At 40.7% G+C, this 26,548-nt stretch overlaps 1 protein-coding gene across 3 annotated transcripts in view; it reads right to left on the bottom strand.

The window, feature by feature from the left end:
- Nucleotides 1-26,548, bottom strand: part of FMN1 (formin 1) — a gene marked incomplete at its 5' end in the record, with an annotated part of 348,552 nt that overhangs the window by 152,837 nt on the left and 169,167 nt on the right. For all 3 annotated transcript variants that reach the window (XM_081137909.1, XM_081137910.1, XM_081137911.1), the window contains 2 exons: nucleotides 18,806-18,956; nucleotides 24,775-25,508. In XM_081137909.1, the coding sequence (XP_080994035.1) occupies nucleotides 18,806-18,956; nucleotides 24,775-25,508 (885 nt within the window). The remainder of the gene's footprint in view (nucleotides 1-18,805; nucleotides 18,957-24,774; nucleotides 25,509-26,548) is intronic.

Here is a 26,548-nt window from a genome sequence, read left to right as displayed (position 1 = left end):
GTGAAAAGGCAAATTGTCACCCTGTCCTGCGTCTGAGAACATATTTGGCACCCCCTTCCCTTACTGATGAGACACAAAAACCCTTTTATTGGTTTTCAGGCTAGTGGACTCCGTTCAGAAAGCAAACGGAGAGAAGGCCACAGCAGGTGAAGGCTGTGGCTGGGCAGGGGGTAGAGGGTACTGTGGGATGGAGGGGGGTGGGCCTGTGGGCAGAGATCATTCTGATGGTTTTGGAGTTTTTGTGTCATGCATGAAACCAGCTCCAAAACAAAATTGCATGCATTTGCTCACCAATTAGAGACTTAGGAGAGAATATGACCAAGAGACATCAATGCATTCATTGTCCTTTCTTCAGACAAAGCCAAAATTACTGTTACACAAAGGTACAGATGAAAAACGCCACCCTATTATTTCTTAGAGCTCAAGGCCCCTTAAAGAGTGCTTGCCTGCAATAATCATGAAACAATTCTAAACCACTGACAACTAACCTGGTGAGAAGCAACTGGATAGAGGGCTACAGAGCAGAAAGAAAATTAAAAAGGAAACAAGAACTATGAAAGATCCAAATTATAGTAAAACATAAAACAAAAACAAAAAAAAGCACAGGCTCTGCTTTTCAAACTGGTGGTGTGAATGCTAAGAAAATAAGAGGAACTAGGCCCTCTCTTTGGGACAGAAGTTAATAACATCAGGATAACCCAGAAAAATTCAATTCTGTATCTTCAGGTGACCTCCAACTGTCACGGTTCAATTCTATGGCCAGGAACTTATTCCATACATATAATTCAACTTGTAACAGCAGGGTACATATTTATTTAGTCTTTGCTTCAGGAGAGACAAGAGTTCAGAGGCTCACCACTCAAGATATACCATAGGCCATAGGCACATGACTTTGTTTCAAATTTCTATATTACAACCCCACTTCCCATTCCTCCTGTCCCAACCATCAATCTGCATGGCTGTCGACGACTGTTGCTCCACTTCCCTTCTCATCCTACTGGACCAGCATTGAGGAGAGAAGTGGAAGCTTTCTTTCGATCATTCTTAAATTGTATGGGAAACACCCTCATCCTACATACATCTACATGTTGTAGGCAAAGCCCTTAGAAAAGTCTGGTAGAGGCACTAGGAAGTTGTCTATAGGATAAAGCAATCAAGAATCTTTGGGACGTCCTCTAGAAGTTTTGTGTGCATGTGAATTCCTAGAGACCTCATTAAAAATACAGGTTTTCATTCACTAAGAGTGTGATGGGACCAGTTCTGGATTGAATTGTAGTCTCCCTAAAAAAGATATGTTGCAGTCCTAACCTCCAGTCCCTCAGAATGTGACCTCATTTGGAAATAGGGTCATTGCAAATGTAATTAGGTAAGATGAGGTCAGACTGGAGTCAGGTGGGGTCCTAATCCAACATTACTGGGGTCCTTATAAGAAGATGGCCATGTGAAGACACAGAGACATGGAGGAAGAATGCCAAATAATGATGAAGGCAGAGACTGGAATTATGCAGCTGCAGATCAAGGAATGCCAGAGACTGCCAGCAAACCAAGGGAAGATAGGAAGAGAAGGATTCCCCTACCGGTTTCAGAGGAAGCAGGGCTCTGCCAATACTTTGATTTCAGACTTTCAGTCTGCAGAACTATGAGATAACAACTTTCTGTTATTTTTATTCACCCAGTTTGTTGAGATGGCCCTCGAAAACTAATACAGGGCCTGAGAGTCTTATATTTCTAATAAGCTATCAGGTGATGCTTTTGATTCTGGTCCATAGACAACACTGTGAGTAGCCAGGTGACTGCAAATGAAGCATTATTTTGTTTACTATCACTGGCACTTAGTGCAATGCCTGATATATGTGTATGTATGTTTATATAATTCCCGATTCCCAGAGCTTTTTTGGGTAACTAGCTGAAAATGTTTCCCTTTCTCTATCAACCTCCATAGAGTCCTTTCTTAAAGCTATGTGCTCAGGCACAGAGAAAGGGCTTTCGCATATAAGGCCAATCCCAGGTACACAGATAACCACATTGCCCTCCTGAGGATTCTAAACAACAAAGTTTATAAGACCTTTCAACTTCCTGTCTTATCTATATAATTTCTCATTTAATGTTAAGACATTGAATCCAGTCTCGTATATATTCTTGGTGGCTCAAATAGGGCTTTTCTCTCCAAAATTTAGTGTTAGGCTTTTGAAAAGAACACATGCTAATAATTACTCCAAGCTGTTTAGAGATAATGGACAACAGAAAAGTTATTATCTTCAATGTCATCGTATGTCTTTGATATGATAATCATTGCATTCAAGATATCAGAAATGATGGATGGCCTTTGATTTAGAGTGTATCATGATGCAAATTACCTGGCTCTTTCCCACTCCTGCTTAGAAGGTGAAGAGCTCCTGACAGTGGGCGCTCCTAGCTCCAGGGCCTCAGGCCACTGGACAGCAAAAGCTGTGACAAAACTCAAAGGGAAACACTGCCTTCTTTAAAGATACGAGGCTACTTTACTTTTTCCTTTTACGGACATCCTTCACCTAGAACCTCATGGATAGTCTTAATTTGCAGCCATTGCTGTAACGTATACTATTTATAACCTAAGTCATTCTACTCTGTTAACTTTCTGGCTAACAACAGTTGACATGAGTAACACATTGCTCTGGTAGACTCACTGAGTTCCTTCAATAAACATAAAATGAGGATTCCAGGAAATGTTAGGAAGAGAGGAAAGATGAAAGAGTACTCTCTATACATACATATTTTTAAATTGCTACAAGATTCTGTTAGGGCTTACGGTATATAACCCAGCACATTTCCTCTATAATTAGCCTTTACCATCCTCCTCTCACAGCACATCCATCACAGAGTCAACACACGTTAGATTCTATCCCTCAGTCATCCATGTGAACAAATAACATGATCCAAAATATTTATTCACCATCACCCATGGAGAGTAAACCAGCCCTTCACCCATCCTGAGTGGATCATGAAGGTGTGTACCCGGAGGTTCTCCCATATGGATGAGTCACCTTCTGATAGTACGAGTGCCACAAACACACTGTAGGTAATTTGCCCAGAGTCACCCAGGTGTCGAACTATTAGTCCTGTGTCCTTTCCCTTGAAATGCATCTCATTCCAGCAAGGATGCATATGGTTATCAGTCATGCTGCAGCAAGGCAGTGGCCTTTAAGATGTGAAAAACAAAACTGCTTTGAGTTTTAGGCTAGCAGAGGAAGGTCTTTTCACTTCCTTTTCTCCTATAAAATCAACCCAAATGTTAAGAGCAAAGATCAGAAACATAAAATCTATCTTTAGTGAACTACTAGATTGCTTTAATTTCAAAATAGAAAATGTGAAGGCAGAAGTAGTTGGAGGAGTCAATTTCATGCAGAGTGACGAAAGGACAGACCTAATTCTCTGCAGAGGAAGGCAGAACCTTTGACACGCACAAATTAGAGGCATCATGTGCTGGGGAAGGCAAGGGTGAGGTGGTGGGTAAATATAAGGGGATTATTGAAAAGTTAGTCTTTGGTATGCCCTGGCCAGTGTGGCTCAGTTGGTTGGAGTATTGTGGGTTCCATTTCCGGTCAGGGAACATATGGAGGCAATGGACTGATGTTTATCTCTCACATCAGTGTTTCTTTCTTTCTCTCTCCCTCTCCCTTTCTCTAAAATCAATGAGAACATATCCTCAGGGTGAGGATTTAAAAAAAAAAAAGTTAGTCTATGGTGCAATTAGGTGCTGGATGTATAATCCCACCTATCGTTATCAGGAAGTATAGTTTCTAGAGATAATCAACAAGATAGACGTGGGACTCGTGGACATCAGGCACATGGTGGATGGGGTTGAGGTCTTGTGCTGAAAAGGAGTAATTATCAAAATTCCACATCCTTTCTAGGCTTCTCTCTCAGAACACTAGCAGTGAGGCTGACACCACACTCCCAGCCCCCAGTCAGGTGCCTGGAGAAATTCCATCTAGAAAAAGGGATCAGTCTAAAAGCAAAGATAAACAGATTCTATCATTTTTACAGGGTTGGTAAATGAAATGGCTGGTATGCAACTGTTTGTCACAACCATGAGGTCCAACATTGGACAAGCCTTATCCATTTACATTGAGCTTCCATCCACATTTATCACACCTCAATCTTATACGTAAAATAGCAGCCAAGGATCACCAACTATTTGAAAAAATCCTCTAGCATAAAATACACACGTCATATCTTTTGCCCATCTTTGGATCACAGTGGCTTTGTAGTATGACTTGATATTGGGTGTTGTGATCCCTCCAACTTTGTTCTTCTTTTCCAAGATTGCCGTGACTATCCGGGATCTTTTTTGGTTCCATACAAATTTTCGAAGTGTTTGTTCTAGATCTGTGAAGTATGCCATTGGTATTTTAATAGGGATTGCACTGAATATGGACAGATTGCTTTGGGTAGTATGGACATTTTTACGATGCGAATTCTACCAATCCATGAACACAGTATATTCTTCCAGTTGTTTATATCTTCCTCTATCTCTTTTTTCAACGTCCTACGGTTTTCTGAGTACAGGTCTTTTACCTCCTTGGTTAGGTTTATTCCTAAGTATCTTAATTTTTTTGTTGCAATGGTAAATGGCATTGCCTTTTTAGGTTCCCTTTCTGTGAGTTTACTATTGGTATATAAAAATGCCAGGGATTTCTGAGTGTTAATTTTGTATCCTGCTACACTGCCGAATTCATTTATTAAATCTAGTAGTTTTTGGTGGAGTCTTTAGGATTTTCTATGTACCATATCATGTCATCTGCGAATAATGACAGTTTTACTTCCTCTTTTCCAATTTGAATGTTTTTTATTGTTTTTTGTCTGATTGCTGTGGCAAGGACTTCCAGTACTATGTTGAATAAGAGTGGTGAAAGTGGACATCCCTATTTTTGTTTCTGTTCTTAGGGGAAATGGTTTTAGTTTGATGTATGATGTTGGCTGTAGGTTTGTCATATATGTCCTTTATTATGTTGCGGTATGATCCGTCTATTCCTGCCTTGCTGAGAGTTTTTATCAAAAATGGGTGTTGGGTTTTATCAAATGCTTTTTCTGCATCTATTGTTCTTTTGCCCATCTTTCTATTAGAAGGTGACCATTTTTTTATTGATTGGTAAGAATGCTACCTATGTTTGGGATAGGAATTCTTTTTCAGTCATTTATGTCACAGATGTTTTCTCCAAGCTTGTGGTTTGTCTTTTCATACTCTATGTTAACTTTTGATGAGCAAGAGTTTTTGTTTTTATTTTAATGTAATTTTATTTTAATGTATGTATTTCTTATTTTATTTATGTTCTTTGTGTCTTTTCCAAGTGAGGTTAAAAGATATGCTCCCATATTCTTTTAAAAAAACTATTAAATTTTTCCTTTCTCATTTATGTGCTTGATATTCCTGGAATTAATTTTTAGCAATCAATTTATATTGATTTTTAAAATATTTTTTTAATAGTCAGTTTTACCCATTGATCTGAGATACCACATTTGTCACATATTAGTTTCCATATATGCATGGATCTGCTTCTGAAGCCTCAATGCCTTCCACTGACCTCTGGTTTTTTGTTCTTTTTCAGTAGATGAGTGGATAAAAAACTGTGGGACATTTACACCATGGAACACTATGCAGCTGTAAAGAAGAAGGATCTTGTACCCTTTTGGACAGCATGAATGGACCTGGAGAGTATTATGCTAAGCAAAATAAGCCAGGCAGAGAAACACAAACATCATATGATCTCACTTATATGTGGAATCTAAAGACCTTAATAAACTGATGAACAAAACAGATTCAGTGATATGGAAGCATGGATCAGACTGATGAACCTCAGAGGGAAGGTGAGGGAAGGTGGGGGAAGGTGGGGGGGGTGGGGGGGAGGTGGGGGGTGGGGAAAGATTAACCAAAGAATTTATATTCATATATGCACAACCCAAGGACATAGACAATAGTGTGGTGAGGGACTGGGGAGGGGAGTGGGTGCAGGGTGGAAGAGGTCAATGTGGAGGAAAGTGGACATCTGTAATATTTTGAACAATAAAAAAATAAAATATATATATATATAGTTTTGCAACAAATGTATGATTTCATAAAATTCTTTGGCTTTCATGTTTTTAACTTCAGACCAATGGGATCATTCTTTTGTGACTTGAATTTTTTACTAAATATCATGTTTAAGGTTGTTTTTGTAAGGTTATTTTTGAAATTTTGCTCTTTTATACATATTTTTAGAATAAGTTTGTCAAATTCCAAATAATCCTATATAGATTTTAATTGGAATTACTTTACAAATAGAAATCATATTTAAAATACTGATTTTCCTATTCATGAAAAGAAAACATCTCTCCTTCCATTTAGGTCTACTTTAATGCTCTCAATACAATATTTTTTTTAAATAAATTTCTAGATTCAGCCTGCTAATACTCTCTTTAGGATCTTCACATTTATATGAGAGAAACTGGCCTCTAATTTCTCTTTTTTTCTTGTCTGGTAGTGTTATCAAAACTATATACTAGCTTTGAACATCACTTCATTTTCTATTCTGTAAAGTATTTTGTGTAAGAAGGAAACGTTTGTTGTAATAAAATCACCTAGACCTGGAACTTTGTGAGAAGATTTCAAACTCCTGATCTAATCTCCTTAATATTTATAGGACTCTCGGGTGTTCTATTTCTTCTTGAACCTGCTTTGGTAATTTGTCTTTTTTAGCAAGTGATTTCATGCGATTTTCATTTCTTTGCATAAGTGTGCTCATCATATTCTCCTGTCTTACACATTTCTATTGTATCTGTGGTCGCATCTACTTTTACTTTCCCAATATCACTGTACGTTTGTTTTGTTAAATCTCACTGAAAGTTCGTAAATTTTATTATTGTTTTCAAAGAACAAACTTTGATTTTATTAATCTCCTTACTGTATTTAATTTTTTAAAATTTCACTCTCATCTTCTTAAATGTATTAGGTTGAACTGTATAAAATTACAAATGTTTGATCACATTTGACCTACAAAAGTGACTTTTTTTGTTGTGCAACCTAATATTTCTTCGTAATTTCTTTGGTTTGCTTTTTCTTTTTTTAGCTATTAAGTTTGGAAGCTTAATTTATTTTTTACCTTTTCCTTTTCTGATATAATCACTTATGACCATACATTTTAACTACATCCTAGAAGTTTTGATAACCACTATTTTTGAGTACTTATAGGTGTTTTCTGAATCCCATCACAATTTCTTGCTTAATCCATGAATTATTTACAGGTGTAAACGTAAATTTTAAAAGGCAAGGAGGTTTTTGTTATGGACATATTAAATTTGTATTTTTGTTATTAATATATGGTTTCTAACTTGATTTCATTTTGATCAGAGCAGGTGGCCCGTATAAAATATTGCTTGAAATGAGTTGAGATTTGCAGGACCTTTGCTTTTTCTTAAGTCTTTTAATACTACTTAACTTTTATTATTACTTTACTATTATTATTTTTTTGTTAATCCTCACCTGAGGAAATTTTTCAATTGATTTTTAGAGAGAGTGGAAGGAGGGAGTGGGGGGGGGGGAGAGAAACATTAATGTGAGAGAGTAACACTGACTGGTTGCCTCCCACACTCACCCAACCAGGGCCGGGATGGAACCTGCAACTGAGGTACGTGCCCTTGACTAGGAATCTAACCCATGAATGACTCTTCAGTTCATGGGCCGACACCTAAACCACTGAGCTGCACTGGCCAGGGCTTAAATTATATCCATGTATTATGTTGACAAAAATTCATAAAGCATAAGTTAATTTGGTCTATTTCATTGTTAATATAGAAACCAACCTAAAATATCATACTTTAAGACCAAAATCTTCCATTCTAAACATGTTTGTATTTATTTATTTACAGCCTATCATGTTCTAAAAGGACCCAGGAGGCCACCTTACATGTGTTGCCTGATAACAGCCACACACTTAAAATTGTACCATACAGATTATCGTGAAAGCCAAATAAAAAAGTGCTAGAAAGTGAAAACAAATTTTATTATTTTTTTGCTCTATTGTATGTTTTTCTCTTGGCACACACCTTGAGGACATTCATCTTTGAGCTTTGAGCTTAAGCTCATTTGCTTTAATTACAGTGTGTCCGAGTGATACACACAGAGAAATGACAGGATAAAACGAAGCTTGGGTAGATCTCTGGGAGCCCAGGAGCCATCGCTAAACGAGAAATGAGGCTTCTGGTTGGATCCCAACCTTCTGTTCTCTGTTAAGGGTTATACAAGGACTTTTCCTCAGTCTTATTCCTTCCTCCTCCTGACAGTAATGATGACGGTGGTGATAGTATGGTGGCAGCAGCAAACATTTCTGTGTCAGGCACAAAGCTAAACACTTTATATAGACTATTTTAATCCTTATAATCACCCTTTGAAGTAGGTACTATTATTATTCTCACTTTGTAGATGATGGAATTGGACAGAGGAGCCTTAGAGAGATGAAGGGACTTGCCCCATGGATAAAGTGATGACTCGGCAAGAAAAAGGCCTGTGTGGTTTCCAGAAATTGCTGTTGAACCACAACACAACCACCTTCCATACTTAGCCTAGTGTGACTCTTAGTGCATGGGTGTGCTGGAGGAAGTGATACTGTTATAATTAGCTGGTTATTAATAATAGGAAAGGAGCAAAAGGGAGGTCAGACATTATAAGCATGGCCATATGGGCACCCTCACCAGGAAGCTGCAATTTCACACTCCCTAGGGAACCATGGGTCCGTTCTCTGCAAATCACTGGGGAAAGAGGTTCAACAAAGAGTGAGATGGACACATGTGCAGTGAAGTAAGGGTGATGTAAGGAAGGTACCTATCAGTCTAACCTGGAAACAAAGATAATTGGCTAGAGAGAATGGGGCCACTATCAGCAGGTAAAATCTTAGAAGGTTAAAATCCCCAGAGAAAGGAGTTCACTCTCTTCCTCTCTTGTTCCCATGTGGCCCTAGAGCCCACATGGCCCACAGTCATGTGGACCCCACATGCAATGGACTGATGGACTGCAGCTGGGAACACAAGCTAAGCTAGCCTGATGCTGAGTTGGACTGTGCAAATATGGAACAGAAACTTTCAGCAACGGCTTTAATTCTCGCTCTGCTAAGGGCACAACTACACTTCTTCTGTGGCGGGATGGAGAGAGAAGGGCCATTGGAAACTCAGAGGTTTCATTCCATGCAAATAAATGCCATTCATTTTCCCGTCCAAGTCTCAGAAAATTCCTTTTCTTGTGACATTGCAAGAAGCCTACCCCCCCGCCCCCCCGCAACAGGTAGGGACAAGGCGAACTTTCCACTGATAACAGGAGCAGCTGGTCAGAGACTTGGAGCTCAGGCCTCTGCTGCAGCCTTATCACTAGCTTCCTGGGCCTCTGAGGGAAACACCATGATGTTAGTTGATAGGTATGAACTCTCTGTGCTAGTCTGAGTCCTATGTCCTTCTCTGTGTACCTTCAGCCTCAGAGGCTCATCCCTTTTTTAGGTGGCAGCTGAATGGCTGTGTCCTACAGGGCTCGACTGTTCAGATATCTCTGCACCCGAAAAGTATATGGAATGCACAACAAAAGCGTCACACGGCCCAGTTTCTCCAGTGTCTTACTAAGTCGTTCCCAACATCAGATGCTTTAGGCATTTTGCTGCTTGCTACATTGTGAATCACATTTTTCTCTAATCAACACTCTCAATGTCTCATTTTTTCCATTAGTAAGATGATTGTAGTACAAAGTGAACTATTTATAATGAGCCCCGGCTCAAGCAATGTGGCTTTCAGTTGGCTTCATCTTAAATAAATCTTTCTTTGTTAATTAATGTACCTTATCCCAGTGTTGTAAGTAACATTTATGTTCCTGAATTGGACAGAGAAGAAGAGAACCACACCCAGAGTGGAGGCTCCAAAAATCCTCAGCATCAATATGAACGCAATAACCATTTGAAAACAAAGTTTAAAAGTTTTTGTGCTTGTTGTAAACTAAGGAAGTTGTACAAGAGTGTCTACAAGAGAGTAAAAAGTGATGTGATAATTAGGTCATGAATTAACCCCCTGGTACTTGCAGCTCTATACTATTTTTAAAGACCCCCTTCTCACCTCCTAGGATATTTTGCACATGCAAAATGCCTAATGTGACTAATAAGGTACCTAGCATAAAAGTTAATTAATGAAAATGAAAACACTAAAACTCAGGTTATTTAGTAACCAGGGCCTGGAGCCAGATCCCAATTAAACCACTCTTCTGGTGAAGGAAAGGATCAAAATGCCCAATAGGTTCCATCTGGCTGCTTTCCTTGGGTCAATCTATAGCCTCATGTCCTTTTGCAACTAGTCTTTCCAACCTCTCCTTCCCACTGCGATGAGCTCAGGGTGGTCCCCCTCACCCTTTACTGGGGAACTCCCGGACTCTCCCACTCACAGGTAGGGGGCTTGGCAGCTAAGGAATCCAGCTGGAAGCAAGCAGGACTCACTAACTCTTCCCAGCCCAATCCCTTTTGTCATTCATTCCACTGGAGGGGCCCCTAACCCTCCAATCCCATTTGTACCCCACTGAGGAGATCTGATAATAGTGCTGGCAGAGCTGTGGCTTTTCATAACTTCTGGCAGGGGCCTCGCTGACCCATAACATGGCTATACACATGATTTCTTCTCATACTGTCTTTGTAAATTGACCATGGCTAACCTTGCTGCCCTAATCAGATCAATCAGAATAACGTTTCTTTAGCTGCTGCACGCTGGCAGCCTCCTGGGCTCAGGCGTGACTCAGAGTCAGGCTCAGATACCGAAGGCGGATTTTTGAGTTTCCAGTGGTCTCAGGTTTCCTTTGCTTTTATCACAGTTGGTGAGCTTTGTAAGGACCGTGTTTACAGCCATGCAAATTAGCCTCAGCTGGAGAGAAATCGGGTCAGGCCCAAAAGAAATCAAGCTCTGGGCCAAAAGGTATGTTATCAAAAATTGAAAGAGTGGCCATAGTTCTGGAGTCAAGCCAGACTGTCCTAAGAAACACGTGGACAGCTTTGTCTGGTGTAGCCTGAACTCCTGGCTTGGCCTAAGGACCCAGAGAGCTGAGAGATGGAGGGGAAAATGGAAAAGGGCCACACAAGCCAATGGGGGCTGGCCAGCTCGACCAAGGGCTGCTGCTGCCCAGTGCATTTTTTGTTAAGTAGGGACAAGTGTGAGGAGGGAAATATTGCATCTTTGAAAGAAACACTGTGGTTGTGAGGCTGGTTTGCAGTAAATCCCATGTTATTCAGTGACAAGGCAAGGTCCAAATTCACGGTTTTATTCTACTCCCACACTTGCATATACTCAGCTTTAAAATGTATGTGTGAAGGTGTCCACACACAGAGATGATCTGGTATGTTGCATGTGGGAAGTGTCTTTAAAAACATGCACCCCAGACGCCAGGACAGTTATGGAAACTAAGGCCAGAGAGGTTATGTGACTGGACACACAACAACTGCTAACTACTAGTTACCTTCCAGACAAGATCTCTGGCACCTTCCCACTGCCAGTTCCCCATCATATTTCCAGTCCTTCAGTACCCCAGCACCTAAACAAGCTTGGTTTATTTTAAAATAATTCTCCAATACATTTATGTCTCTTAGGACTTGGGGGGGTTAAAATCCTAACACTTATTGCCTGAGCTCCCACGTACTTAGGACCCACATGACATGGTACTGATGGTGTCAGGCAGCCGATCTCTCAGACTGCGCCTGGGTGTGAGTACTAAGATGTTGGTTCACATGTGAATGCCTTGTCCATCTGTCCTTTAATAAGTAAAACAAAAGCTGGTGGGTCTTAAGCGTCCCCATTAGCAAAGGGGAAGTAATGACCAGGCTGTTGGGATTCATCTCATTAAAGCTCTCGTCTTTTGACACATAAGAGACCTGAGACCCAGAAAATTGAAGGGACTTGGCTCAAGATTCTATAGTTGGTTAAGGTCAGAGCCAGAAGTGGAAACCAGGTCTACTGACACCAAAGCCAGTCACTAAACAATGACCAGAGAACAAAATTCAGACTTCCCCAAGAGAATGTAAAGTCAGGACTTGTAGTTACACTTAGACCAAAAGCCCATGTGCCAGGTGACTAAGAGCACAGGCGCTGGAGTTGCTGCTAGGTTCACCTCCTTACCACTTAAGAGCTGTGTGACGCTCGGCAAGTTATACAACCCCTCTTGGCTCCAGCTTCCTCACCTATGAAATGGGAATAATAGTAGTAACCATCGAACTGGGTTCTAGTAATGATTAAATAAGTTAATACAATGCCTGGCTGGTGTGGCTCAGTGGTTGAGCATCAACCCATGAACCAGGAGGTTATGCAAAGTTCGATTCCGGGTCAGGGCACATGCCCAGGTTGTGGGCTCGATCCCCAGCAGGGGGCGTGCAGGAGGTAGCCAATCAATGACTCTCTCATCATTGATGTTTCTCTCTCTCTCCCTCTCCCTTCCCCTCTCTGAAATCAATAAAAACGTATTTTAAAAAAATAATAAGTTAATACAAGCCAAGCCCTGAACCAAAAACCACTTACTCAGCATTAACTATTATTATTATTGCTATCGAAATAGTCACTTGAAACACACTACATAAATGCCAGGATATTAAGACTTCTCTCTGTTCATCTTAAGCATGTACCTGTGAGAACATGTGTATGTGCAAGGGCTGTTCTGAGCTCTGTGTATATCGATGCGTGCACTTCACAAAGCATTTATGAGTTCAGCTGAGAAAGCATCCATGTGACCTGGGTTTGTGACTTAAATACACATGTAAGATCTTGGCCTATTCTTGTATCGTGTCACATACTTCTGAGCTTAGAACTGGAGGCCAGAAGAGTCACGGCTGTGACCCAGGTGCCAGCATCAGCACTCACCCTCCCTCAAACCACTGCCTAGCACCAGCCCGTGTTGCAGTCTTAGAAAAGGGCCTGTGTTAATCATAAGCGAATGAGGTCCAGGAAAATACAGGCAAGACTTCAAACCTTTCCTCAAGTAGGAGGAAAGGATAAATACTTTTTTAAAAATACAAATATTTATAATGGTTCTCACAGACTATCTTGTAATATCCAATTCATCTTTGTTTTCCAATTAGATAACCCCAAATACATACTGAAATAAATATTCACTCCCTTTAGATATGGGAGATTAAAAAGCTGTGTGTGTGTGTGTGTGTAGGCGATTTCAGAATTAGTCCCAAAGGGGCTAAGTCTAATACTTCATAAATTTTTATACTACAGTCATTCATTCTAAGCACTGGAACTATGTCTACTAATGATTTCTGTTCTACTCATACCTGCGAGCCTTTCTAATATGCATTTGGCTCCCAATACTTTGTGTGGATAATTTGCTGTGAAGTTTGGCCCCGAGGTCCACAGTAAAGAGATTTAACAAGACTAAAGAGGGTGCAGAGGGGCAGTTGCTCTCTTGTAGGTTCCACTTCTCAGTGCTCTGGGAAAGAAGCAAATTTAGCTTTATATGTCGGCATTCTAAGGTGCCCTCTTGTGGTGTGGGGTAGGTAATGAGCATCCTAATGACACTGCAGCTGGTTTGAGGTGCAAGTCCAGATTAAGTTACTATTTAACAGCCAACAAGAGAAACACAGTTGAACTCCAAGAATAATATTCAGATTCAACATTCTGAAAGAATCATTGATGTCCATACTTGACAAGTTCTAACTACCTTTTTTTTTCCTTTTCTCCAATAAGTAAATAAAGTAAAAGTACAACTTCACTTTTTGGGCCATCTTATTTCCAAATAAAACTTACAAGGCAGAATTTTTATAAACTGGTGCCAGTCATGGACTAAAAGCTCCCGTTTGCTTTTGGTAGATTTAGCCAGTGAGGGGCCTTTGAGCTGAAGAGCAGAAAAGCCCTGATCATCCCAGCTGTCACTCAAGGACTCTGGGCATAGCCCTAATGACCTCAAGGTCATATATTGATGCAGTCAACACACGGGCAAGTTATTTCACTCATTTCTAGAGATGATAGCCCCTAACTTCACTGCTCATTTTTCAAACACATGAGAAATAAAAAGGGGGTTGCAAACTCATCCCCATTCCGGGGGGGCGGGGGGGCAGGGTAATGCACAAACCTTACCGAGGCAGCTGGACAAATTATCTCTGTACACAAAAGCTGAAATTATATAAACTTGGAAGGCAACAGGTTATGAAACCCTATAAATTTATGTTCAGGCTTCCAAACAATGTTCTCCTTCCACCTTCTCCTCTCCCCACTCAACTGAGACACCAAGTCTGGGATTTGAGAATTACAGCTACAATCCTCGCCAAAGTGACCAAATTACAACTGACGGCTTTTGGCTCCAGGATGTTTCAATAGACTTTTGTCTGCTGAGCCATCACCACCCCTCCCCACCCGACTTGCACCCCCACCCCCAAGAGCTCAGGGAAAAGCCATTATTTCATTATTCTTAAGAAATATCTATCAAAAATGCAGAGGGAGAGGAATGATTTTTACATATCTTACAGAGGAGGGAACAGCACACAGAATAGAATTCAAAGTGAGATGGTGACATTTCAAGAGCAGAAGAATATTGGCAGGTCATGCTGATTTTCTGAAAGTTGTTGGGCAAGTTTAAAAAGCAACTGGAAGTTTATCAGAGTGGCTACTTCCTTGACAGGCACCAGGAGAAAGAATCTCAGACAATGAAGGCAGATTTCTGGCTCCCTGTCAAGGTGCTGACCTATCTTTCCCAGGAACAAATGTAACTGAGAGGCAGTATAAATCGGGGCATATTGGCAGTGGAAACTCTTATTTTACAATGCGACAATACTATATAAACCAATGTAAGATGAACTACTTGATGTCTGCATGTGTCATTAGAGAGTTGTGAAATTCTATAAATATTAAAAAACAGAAACGGTGTAGAGATGACCATTTGCAAATAGTTCCAAGAATGGACAGACTAATGTTTTAAGACCTTCAACAACTTTGTGGGAATTGGTGACGTTCAAAAATTTCTTTGCAGAGCTTTCCTGTTAGTTCATAGACTAAAACTAATACATTAACCATGATTTCACTTTACCCTCATAACAACACTGTAAATTCCTTATTTCACAGACAGGGAAGCAGTGTGTGAAGTTAAATACTTGCTCTGAAGGTTATCACAGAGAAGTAAATAGGAGGCAGCCCTAAGAGTTGGTGGTGCCAACAAGGGCTGACATTTTGAACCCTGGCTCTCAATTTGGTGATGGCTGTGTTTGCAGTGCCAGAGTGGACTGGTGTCACAAATGAGGTTGGCACATGCCTGAGTATCCAATACAAATTAGCCATAGTGTTTATTTATAGCTAATATTGAAAATATTGGTAGAGTCAAAGGGAAACAGCTCCAAATCTACATATTTTGTTGTTGGAGTTAAACGTAAAACATCTTTTTATTCAAAAATTTGGCGTCCTACTGGAAGACTCTAAAGAGAACTGGATAAATTTTACAATGTAGGAAATACTTTGAATTTGCACAAGTATGGCTATACTTTTGATGATTTTAATAATGGCTATTCTCATTTATAAACATCAAATCAATCATCCAATAAATGTTGTCACCATCATCAGTGTGGCCAATTACTGTGTAAATAAAGGGGCGATGAGAACATGCTGAGGCTCTTGGCCATCCTCTCAAGTGTTCATCATTATCAATGTCTCCCCAGTTAAAAGTGTGCAAACCCTAGAAGTCATTTCATCTTTCTAGATCCCAGTTTCTCACATGCCAGATAAGGGTACTGAATGAGGACTGGGAAGGCTTCTTCTAACTCTATGATATTATAGAACAGGATACATGCCCAGTTTAAGAATATGTGTATCTGTTTACCCACTGATGGGAACTCCAAATGCTAGTACAGAAGATGAAACTAGAAACTAGAATCTTGAGTTCAGCAGAATCTTGAGAGTTACTTCTGAACCAGGAATGTCGTCTGCGGAGAGAGATGAAGACCAGATCCATTTAAGAGATGTTCACATGTATGTCTCAGTGCCAGCTAAGCCCACAGCCAGGATTCAGAACGCTGGCTATTTTAATCTCCAACATACACTCCACATCAGTCCTTAGAAAAGACCCATTTGGCAAGTGTCCTCCTGGTCTTCTTGTATGGGAACCATTCTTTGCTTAAGCTGATGAAGTTGGCCTCCAATGCTGAAACTTCTCGGCTGCTCGCAACCTCCAAAATTCACTTTCATTTTAAGAGAAAAGAAAACAAACATCGGACTCTCAGAAGAGACCAAGAAATCCAACTTGATGCTGGAAAACTGACCACGGGCATGGAAGGGAGGCTTATAGGAGGCAGGTTTAGAGTTTTCTGGCATTGATTCAGCTTGTTCTGTTCTTTAAAATTTTAAATCTCAGCTCCGAAGTAGGCCACAAAGCTCACTAAAACCCTAAGAGGCCTCAAGACCATCAAGCCCGGTAGACCCACATTCTGGGTTCTACTTAAAGAAAAAAGTGGAGACTATATACACATGAGCAGATTATATGAGGTAACAGCAACCTCACTGTTCAGAAAGATTAAAGAGCTCAAATGAAGGGTATGTTCCTCCTCAAACAGTGAAACAAAATAAACACGTCAAGTTCTCAGAGCCTTGGTGAAAATCCTTTGTTGAACAGGCAAACAAGTTCGAGATAAGAAATGTGAACAAACCACCAAATGCTTTGATGTTTTAAAAATACTCACTCACCAAAACAGAAATAATTAGTTTTATAAGTAAACAACCTGTTACCAAGCATCCAAAGAGAGAAACAAAAGAAGCAATAGCCATCTGGGAAGAAATAGAGAATGAAACTAAGTTTAAGATGATAGTGAGGAAGCATGCATCTAGCAGAGCCCCTGGTTAGTCAGAGAAGCTTCCTGGAAGTGACAAACTGAGGTAAACTTTTGGAATACAGAGGTTCTTCTTTTGCCTTTTGTATAGAAACTAGTCTTCTGTTTCTGCAGGAGCCATGTGAAAAGCCAGCCGGCCTACACAGCACACTTGTTTCCATCTTGTACGAATCTAACTGCACGGGACTACATCTGACAGTATATCAGCTCAATTCTTGCCTGGAACTAATTGTTTTAGTAAAACAATTCAAAATTTTCCATGCAGTATTTCTTTCTTTTCTTTTTTTTCTTTTTAAATTGATTGGGGGGGCAGGGAGAGAAAGAGAGAGAGAAACATCGAGGTGAGATCCGCCCCCCTTCCCATGTGCCTTGACCTGGGGTCAAACCCACAACCCAGGCATGTGCCCTGACCGGGACACGAACCCGCCACCCTCTGGTGTATGGGACGGTGCTCCAACCAACTGAGCCACACTGGCTGGGGCTGCAATGTGTCTTCTTAAAAGATTTGTTGTGAAATTTAATTACTGTTGGGATCACATTTTTCTCATGAAAAGACAATCCTAATGAACTTAAGAGGCGAAAAACTTTATGATTTTCATTCATAATTCAACTCAGTGGGAAAAATCTGATTTCATTAACAGAAAGCTGCATTCAGACTCTTGCCATTTTTTCCCTGTAAGGCACAGCTGATTTCATAATCACAGCGTCACCTGAGGTATGGACCAGTGGACGAACCCAACTGTGTAATTTAAGAATGAAGAGTTGATGATAACATCATTTAATATTACACACTTTTCAGAACAGATCCTCAAGCCCTCTTAGATTTAAATTGCACAACATCGTGGTGGGTCAGGTGGACTCAGATATGGTTCATCTCCTTTTATAGAAAAGGGGGAAAAATGGGATCTAGAGAAGAAAGACAAACTACCCAAAATCAACGTGGCAAATCAACAGCAGAACCAAGTACTCTACTTTTCCCTCAACACCATCTAGGCTATTATCAAAACACTGATGCAAACAAACAGACAAAAAATCCCACTTATGCAGAGAGGTAACAGCAGTGGCAGGGACGGTGGCAAAGCGAGAGTAGCCATCATTAGCTGAGGGCCGACAGTGTGCCAGGAACAAGGCTGAGCATGGTATTATATATATTCTCATTTAATAATTAGAATAATAATACAAGCAGATGTCATCTCATGTCATGGTTAGGGGGCCGAGGCACAGGTGGAAGAGCTTTGACTTAGGGCACATAGCCAGTGCTCAGCCCAGCTGGGATTCCACTTCACATCTCTCTGATGCCTGAGAATCTTACACTTTTTCTCTGATGGGATGTCTGGGAGCCTGAGATTTCCAGCCCTCCAGTCTTTGCTCAGCAGTCACCTTTCTCAACGGGGGCACACCCAAACACTGTTTAAACGTGGCCCCATCGCCGCCACCACGCCAAAGTCCACCCTCCTTCAACCACGATTACATGATTTAATTTTGTTTTTAATATTGATTGTTAATATAAGCTCCACAGGGCAAGACTCTTTGGAGGTTTTTTCCACCAACATATCCTAGATGCCTGGACAGTGCTAGCCGATAGAACTTTTAGTAATGATAGAAATGTTTTATATCTGTGCTGTACGGTAGCCACTAGCCACAGAACAGAACTGAAAAGTGGCTAGTGCCACTGAAGGACTGAATTGTTCATTTAATCTAATTTGATTAATTAAATAGCCATATTTTTTCAATAGAATTAATGGCTAAAAGAAGGTCCAGATTAAATTAAGAGTTTGAAAGTTCAGATGCTATGACCAAAATAGCAAGCACACATTCTCAAACTATTGGCTCCTTTTTGTCATCTGTGACTTGAAACCTCCAAAACATTTTTTGAACAGGGAAAGCAAACTAGCAGCACATAATGAGTTCCTGTGTAGGACAAAAAAAAGAAAAAAATATATATAAAATTACAATGATTATTACAATCACAGTACCTTTTTGACCTTGTTTTTTTTCTCATAGGTCTCTGACAGTGGTTTTTTCTTCTGCTGAGTTGTGTCTTTGGAAAATAAATACTCAAATTCACTAGTGTCCCGAATATGAGGTTCTTCTAAGGAATCCCATAAAGTTGGTGTAGCGCTTTGGCTTAAAAGAGAAAATGACAAGTTAAACTTAGGAACCAAAACAGAAGAGAGCAGAATAAATAGAATCTCTAATTCATTTTTTAATAAAGGTCTTAATGAAAAATACACACACACACACACACACACACATCCCTAACGCAGCTCAGAGAAAAGCTTTTTGCGTTACTTTTTTTTTTTTAAGTCAAAATATAATTTAGAACATTAAAGCAAATACACATTTCCAAAACAGAATGGTCATTAGATATATTGAGAGAGAGACCTAGAGAAACTCTGTGGAAGGAGTAATCCTGGGTTCAAACTGTTGAGGCCCTGTAAGCTGCTCCCCCCTCAGTTTGTGGCATTTCCATGGTGGATAATCATGGGCATCATGTAAAGGCTGAAGGATAACCAATCTTAAGACAGTGATGGATAATTCTTAAACAGAATGAAAATGAACTACTAAGGTAAAGATTTACCCTCTCCTTGGATTTCTTCTACTGTTTTTAAATATGGCTTTCTGGTCAACTCAGTGCAGGACCCATACTATATGAATGGGCTGTGCTTATTTAGAAATACTTGGTTTATAATACCCGCCCCAACAACAGTACTACTAATAAAAACAAACCCCAAAACTCCATTGCACCAGCCCTCACTGGGATTTCAAGTAAAGCAGTCATGGGAAGACTGTTTTGTTTTATCTTAAAAACAAAACAAAACCAGGCTCACCCTAGCTTTGAAACAAAGAAAGGGAAGAAGATATAGAAAATCAAGTACAGAAGAACTGCCTCTGAGAGCTGACTCACACAGGCTGCCATCAGGCCACCTTCAGTGAGAACACATTTTCTCCCAAATGTCCACTTTCTTAACTTGGTTTCTAATCTTATTTTTAAACACTTTTAATGTACACAGAAAAAAATAAGATTTCATCTACACATTTATTGTTTTTCAAACATATGTAGATGTTATAATCCATATCTATAAGCATTTACCTTTGTTTCAATATGTATTTTCCCAGTCAATAAAAACTAAAAGATCTATTATTATATAAAGTGGTCTACACAATTTTTTGATACTAAAAGGCAATTTTCACATTGGAAATAGTTGGGAACACTGGCTTTTTGGATCTGCGTGTTCGCTTTTTTTTTTTTTTTAATTAAAAAATTTTAATGTTCGCATTATTGCAGACTCCCGCTCCCGCTCACATTTTGCTATATGTCTGCCTTTCCCATGACATTCTGGTCCTGGCCACATTCATTTCTCTCTGCTTCTTGTTAAATCACAATTTTTGTAATAAATATCTGAGCCATTTAAGAGTGCTTATGTGACAAGTGTGAGTTATCACATATAGCAGTATAATAAGTACCCGCGAGATAATCACCCACGGGCTAGAACATTTTCAGTGAAGTACACCCACCTACACGCTCCTTCCTCAGCAGCCCGCCTCTGCCACTCAGCTTCCACTGGAAACACAAGCACCATTAACGGCGAGTGCTCACCTCAGCTGCACTCAGGAAGGGGGATCCTAAGGCTGCTGGTTTGGGGCTCACAAAGGTTCTGGGGAGCTGAGGAGAGGATGCTTGGAGGGAGGGGATGTGATGCATGAGGCAGGTTGTTCAGACTCACCCTGTCACCTCCTGACCTGTACTACTTAGCCCAGCCCCAGGGACTGAGCTCAGGCCAGGACCACTAGAGAGATAACTCATATTCTGGAGCAAACTGGGTCTGGCAGTCAGGCTGAGCACTTTGTCACCATTAACAATGTTGTTTCTACGGGAAAATACATTCCCAATAATGAATAAAGGAATTTTGGAACTCCACCTCTCGGTGAGTTGGGAGTAACTGGCATTTCACGGGGCAGCAACGAGAACACGCTTACAATGGACCATCTATTCTCACAGTCAACGCTTTTATGACACTGAACATAAAATTTTAGCTCAAAAGAAGAACAGGAAGGCAGGAGGAGGAAGGAGTGGGGAGGGGAATGGAGGAGGGGAATAGTTGGGGTAGAAGGAGATACTGGGAAGATATAGCTATGTATTAGGAAGCTATAAAAGCAGGTAGAGGAAGATTTCTTTTTCTTTAAACATCTCTTGCCTGTTCTAGAAACCAGAAACCAGACTGAAAGGCCAAATGGCAGAAGTTAAAAATCAGTTCATGTTAGTGAAAAGCAATCTAGGTGGATGAGAGGCAGTGCACATATAATGAGGGGAAAAATCAGATTTTACTTCCAGTTCCCTAGAAGACCAAGACCAAAATTTTTCATGTGTATGTTATACGAAGTGCTTACAACATCTGGTTGTACAAAATATTAAAATATCATTTCATCTTTTTTCAAAGAACACATCCCAAATAAATTTATTTTTGTCCATAAGTAAATACTACATAAAATCTTTAGACCATTTAAGTTTAAAAGAAGTAGTCAGGCTCAGCGGTTAGAGTGTCAGCCCGTGGACTGAAGGGTCCTGGGTTCGATTCCGGCCAAGGGCACATACCTCGGTTGCAGGCTCGATACTCAGCCCTGGTCGGGGCAGGTGCAGGAGGCAATCAATGTGTCTCTCTCACATCGATGTTTCTCTCTCTCTCTCTCTCTCTTTCCTTTCCACTCCCTCTGAAAAGCAATGGAAAAAATATCCTCCAGGGAGAATATAAAAAATAAAATAAATAAAAATAAATAAATAAAAGTAGTCGTCAGTCCTGGCCCATGTGGCTCAGTTGGTTGTAGCTTTGTCCTGTGCACCAAAAGGTCACCAGTTTGATTCCCCCTCAGGGCATATACCTAGGCTGTGGGTTTGTTCCCCAGTCGGGGGTGGGTACGGGAGGCAACCGATCGATGTTTCTCTCTCTTTCTCTCTTCCTTCCTCTCTCTCTAAAAATCAATAAAAAAATATTTTAATCCAAGGAACAAAAACATTTTGAGGGACCCATAATAAGACAGAAGAAATGTGTGGTGCAGCAGTAAGTGCCCAGGTCCCAGTCTTCACATAGCACAGGGGGAAGTCTCCCCGTCCCCCAAAGTCAGGCTCAAGGCTGATAGTGTCCACCAAGCAGGGCTCTCCTGATGTCCCAGGTCAGGAAAGTTAGTACATTCATCCACTTTTCATTATGCTCAAAACTGAAGCTCTAAATTTATGGTAAAACTAATAAGAGCTTGAGCATTTAATTGTTTTCTTTCTCAAAATGGCCAAGTACATAAGGAAGGGAAACACCGACAATGATTATCTCCAGCTTGACTTGGTCCCACCTTGAGCAGTGGGCAAAGGCCCTACCGCCCAGCAGCGCTGCAATATCCCTGCTATAGTCATGAGGTTGGTTGCTCAGAAAGTCTTGTGGGGAATGAGGTGGGGGCAGGTCAGTGAGACACAGGTGTGGCCAGCAACGTGTGGTGTCTGAACAGGTGGGATCCGTTACCCTGGAAGGGCTGCACGCTAATTTCAGGACACTAATAAGGGAACACAACTCCAAATAAATATTCTGGGAAGTCATTTCTTAGGAAATGTCATCTGACTCTTGAATGGGAAAAAGGGAATATGAGTACTTTAGCTAATGGTAGGAGCTATTTCAGGGTCATCTCATGTTTTTTTAACCATTCATTTGGAAAACTACAAAGCGTCAACATAAAAAAAAAAGTATCAGGATTTTCCCCATGTAAACTCTTGGCCTTTATTTTCTGGTGAGAGGAAAGGGGCCAATCAACTTAGCTCACCGTATGCTTAGTTTGAAGGTATTCCCCACTCCTCTTATGCTGATATCCAGCTACTTTATCATTGTGAATTGTATGTTATTTTCTTCAATATCCTGCCTTTTCCAAGCAAAATGTTATATAAATTGAAAAATTCACCACCATATTTGGACTTGTGAATAAGTTCAAAAGCTTAACTTTAAAAATGTGTTGGGCAAAGGACCTGAGTAGACACTTTTCCAAAGAAGACATACAGATGGCTGATACACATATGAAAAAATACTCAACATCGCTAATCATCAGAGAGATGCAAATTAAAATCACAATGAGGTATCACTTCACAGCTGTCAGAATGGCTCCATCAACAAATCAACAAACGACACGTGCTGGCCAGGATGTGGAGAAAGGGGAACCCTGTACACTGCTGGTGGGAATGCAGACTGGTGCAGCCACTATGGAAAGCAGTATGGAGGTTCCTCAATAAATTAAAAATGGGCCTGGCCGGGCGTGGCTCAGCAGTTGAGTGTCGGCCTAGAATCTAGGAGATTGAGCTTCGATTCCTGGTCAGGGCATATGCCCAGGTTGCAGGCTCGATCCCCAGTTGGGGGTGTGTAGGAGGCAGCTGATCAATGACGACTCTCTCATTGATGTTTCTATCTCTCTCTCCCTCTCCCTTCCTCTCTCTGAAATCAACAAAGATACATTAAAAAAAAAAAAAATTAAAAATGGAACTGCCTTTTGACCCAGTGATCCCACTTCTAGGAATATATCCTAAGAATCCTGAAACACTAATCACAAAGAATATATGCACCCCTATGTTCATAGCAGCACAATTTACAATAGCTAAGATCTGGAAACAGCCCAAGTGCCCATCAGTAGATGAGTGGATAAAAAAGCTGTGGGACATTTACACCATGGAACACTATGCAGCTGTAAAGAAGAAGGATCTCGTATCCTTTGGGACAGCATGGACGGACCTGGAGAAGATTATGCTAAGCAAAATAAGCCAGGCAGAGAAAGACAAACATCACATGATCTCACTTATATGTAGAATCTAAAGAACATCATAATAAACTGATAAACAAAACAGATTCAGTGACATGGAAGCTTGGATCAGAGTGATGAATCTCAGAGGGAAGGTGGGGGTAGGTGGGTGGGTGGGGAGAGATTAACCAAAGAATCTATATGCATGTATGCACAACTCAAGGACACAGACAATAGTGTGGTGAGGGACTGGGGAAGGGAGTGGGTGAGGGCAGAAGGAGTCAATGTGGAGAAAAGGGGACATCTGTAATATTTTGAACAATAAAAATAAATAAAATTAAAAAATTAAAAAATAAGTGTTCTCTATTTTCCATTCTTTGCAAACAAATGAATTTAAAACCTAGAGAGTAGTCAAGAAACAAATCAGCATCTCTCGTTATCCTCTCGACAGATTCTGAAATAAGGCAGAAGAAATCCTATTCCAATTTGTTTGATTGGAAGTTTCCAAACAACCATATATTGCTATACAAATGCAAGGTGCTCTTTAGCTAGACACACTGGCATTTTCTCTGACAGGCAACAAGGTATAAGAGGTGAGAGTGTTGAGCAGTTGGGGGAACCAGAGTTTTAAGCAGAGAGTTTCTACTTTAAGACTCGCCTCTGACCTGAAGAGCTAATGACTCAGCTATGACTTGTTCTTTTAATAAAAAATGAAAAATTACACATACCTGCTAGAAACCAGATTGTAAGGTTTATGATGCTATCTAAAGACAAGACAGGTATTCTAAAAATCGTCAGTGAATCTACAGTATAGATTCTGGCTCAATGTCTTTGTGATTACTTCCTAATTGCAGGAATGTTGGAGAAGGCTCCAGCGTAGACCTAAGCTCTTCTCTGGTTGGTAAAGTGGAATATTCATCTTAGAGAGGGATCTGACATGGCACACATCATTTGCCCTAGCGTCAATCCAGGGAGGATACAGATAAGATGTGGTGGGGACAGACCTTCTCCCCTAAACACTCCAACTCTGTCTATCCAAGGCATTACTGTATCACATCTGAGAACGCGTGTTATACTATACAGATAGATATTAAACCGGTAATGATAAACATCACTTGTGCAAAATTCTGGGAATTCACAAGCTGAAAATGGGCCGGGGGGCGGGGAGTGAGCTTACCTCTTATCACTTATTTGTATTCTAGTCCAGTACAGAGGCTTCATGGGACAACTGGGCTCAATGGCTGGCTTCCGAGGACATTGGCTAGAAGAAGGGCCGACTCCGAAGAAGAGGCCAGGAGGAGGTGGGGGCACAAGTCCTGGGGGTGCTGGAGCAGGAGGAGGCCCCCCACCGCTGGGCAGAGCAGGTGGGGGGGGAGGTCCAGCACTTGGAGGCAGAGGAGGTGGCGGAGGTGGTGGTGGCCCAGAGCTCACAGGTGGCGGCGGAGGTGCTGGTGACAGAGGTCCAAGTCCAGGTGGGAGGGGCGGAGGGGGAGGGATGGCTGCTGGGAGGGGTGGCGCTGGGGGGAGAGGAGACGGCTTCTCCTGGCCAGGTGACATGCCTTCCACAGACGGAGGCGGTGCATGGATGTCTTTGTTGTCATTTGGGGGAGAGAGTTGGCTTAAAGAGGAGATATTCAGCTTTTTGGGTATTATTTGGTTGCTTCTGGTTGTCTTGCCTTCACCTTCACAGGGTTTGAGGAAAGTCTCTCTGTCTGTCTGGATGCACACGTTTCTGTAGGTCTTTGGAGGGCAGTTGTCATCGGTGGAGATGCACACATCTCGCATCTCCTCACAGCCTCCCCGCCATCGGTGCTCTATCTCGTGCTTGAGATTTTCGATGGTTTCTTCTAGTCTCGCTGTTATTACTGCATGCTCACCCCGCATGTGAAAGGCCTGAAGTTCAAACTGAGCCTGGAGAGATATCAGTGGGAAAGAAGGAAAAGCGTTTAGGAAAACAGGTATCAGAAATAAAAAATTCAATACCCGCCCGTGCCACCCTCGCACATCTCACATAGACGCAGGGAAATACAGAGGCGTCCTTTTGACAATCCAACAGGGTGTAAATTTCACTTTATGAATTTTCCAAGGACTTAAACAGTTGGAGTAGAGGCAGAATTTCATCCAGTATGAACTCATGGGGAATGATTACCATGGATTAAGGCTTAAAGTAAAACTGTCATCTAAGAACATTCACCCGGTTTTAATATCAAATGCAAGACAAAATTTTTAATAAAGGTATGAACATGTTTGACTTTATCTTTTATTACTTTGGATTTGGTTTAGAAGAACAAAATTTTAAGAAAAAATTAGATTTGGAGATCCTTCTGGCTTGGAGCTGCTGCTCTCAGTCTTCCTTATAATGTCTCCTCTACAGGGTTTCCCGGCAATACAGCAGAAACAAAAGTAGTAATAAGAAGCTATGATCTACCTGTATTTTCTTAAAAAGTTTCCACACCAAAGCTGCCCATAAGTATTAGTACCTTTCATAATCATTCACAATCTAGTAATAAATAAATAATATAAATGAATAGAAAATGGGAATATCAAGATTTGCTATTTTTCTCTTCTGCATACCCAGCATTTTAAGCTATATTTTTTGACAGTCTTTTTAATACTTATATTTTCAGTTAATGCCTTGAGTCTATGGTTTTATACTTATCAGCACAGACCTGGCATACTCCCAGTATTAACTAGTCCAATTCCAGTTAGCCTATTACAGTTAACTGGGAAGCAGTCAAATTTACAATTTTATTAGTTTCCAAAATCCAATGAACAGTAATTAAATACTCCCTGTGAATTTATTTAATTTCCGCCTACCCTATCAGATTGTAAACTTCACAAGATGAAATCAGGGACAGTATCTGCCTTAATTTCTATACTCCAGCAGCCAGTTCAGCAGGTACATAGTCACTGTCCCAAGAGCCTTCCTGATGGCTAATAAAACTTTCTTC

The sequence above is a fragment of the Miniopterus schreibersii genome (assembly GCF_964146895.1).
Source record: "Miniopterus schreibersii genome assembly, chromosome: 1".
NCBI classification, from domain to species: Eukaryota; Metazoa; Chordata; class Mammalia; order Chiroptera; family Miniopteridae; genus Miniopterus; species Miniopterus schreibersii.
This window is presented reverse-complemented; position numbering and strand designations above follow the sequence as displayed.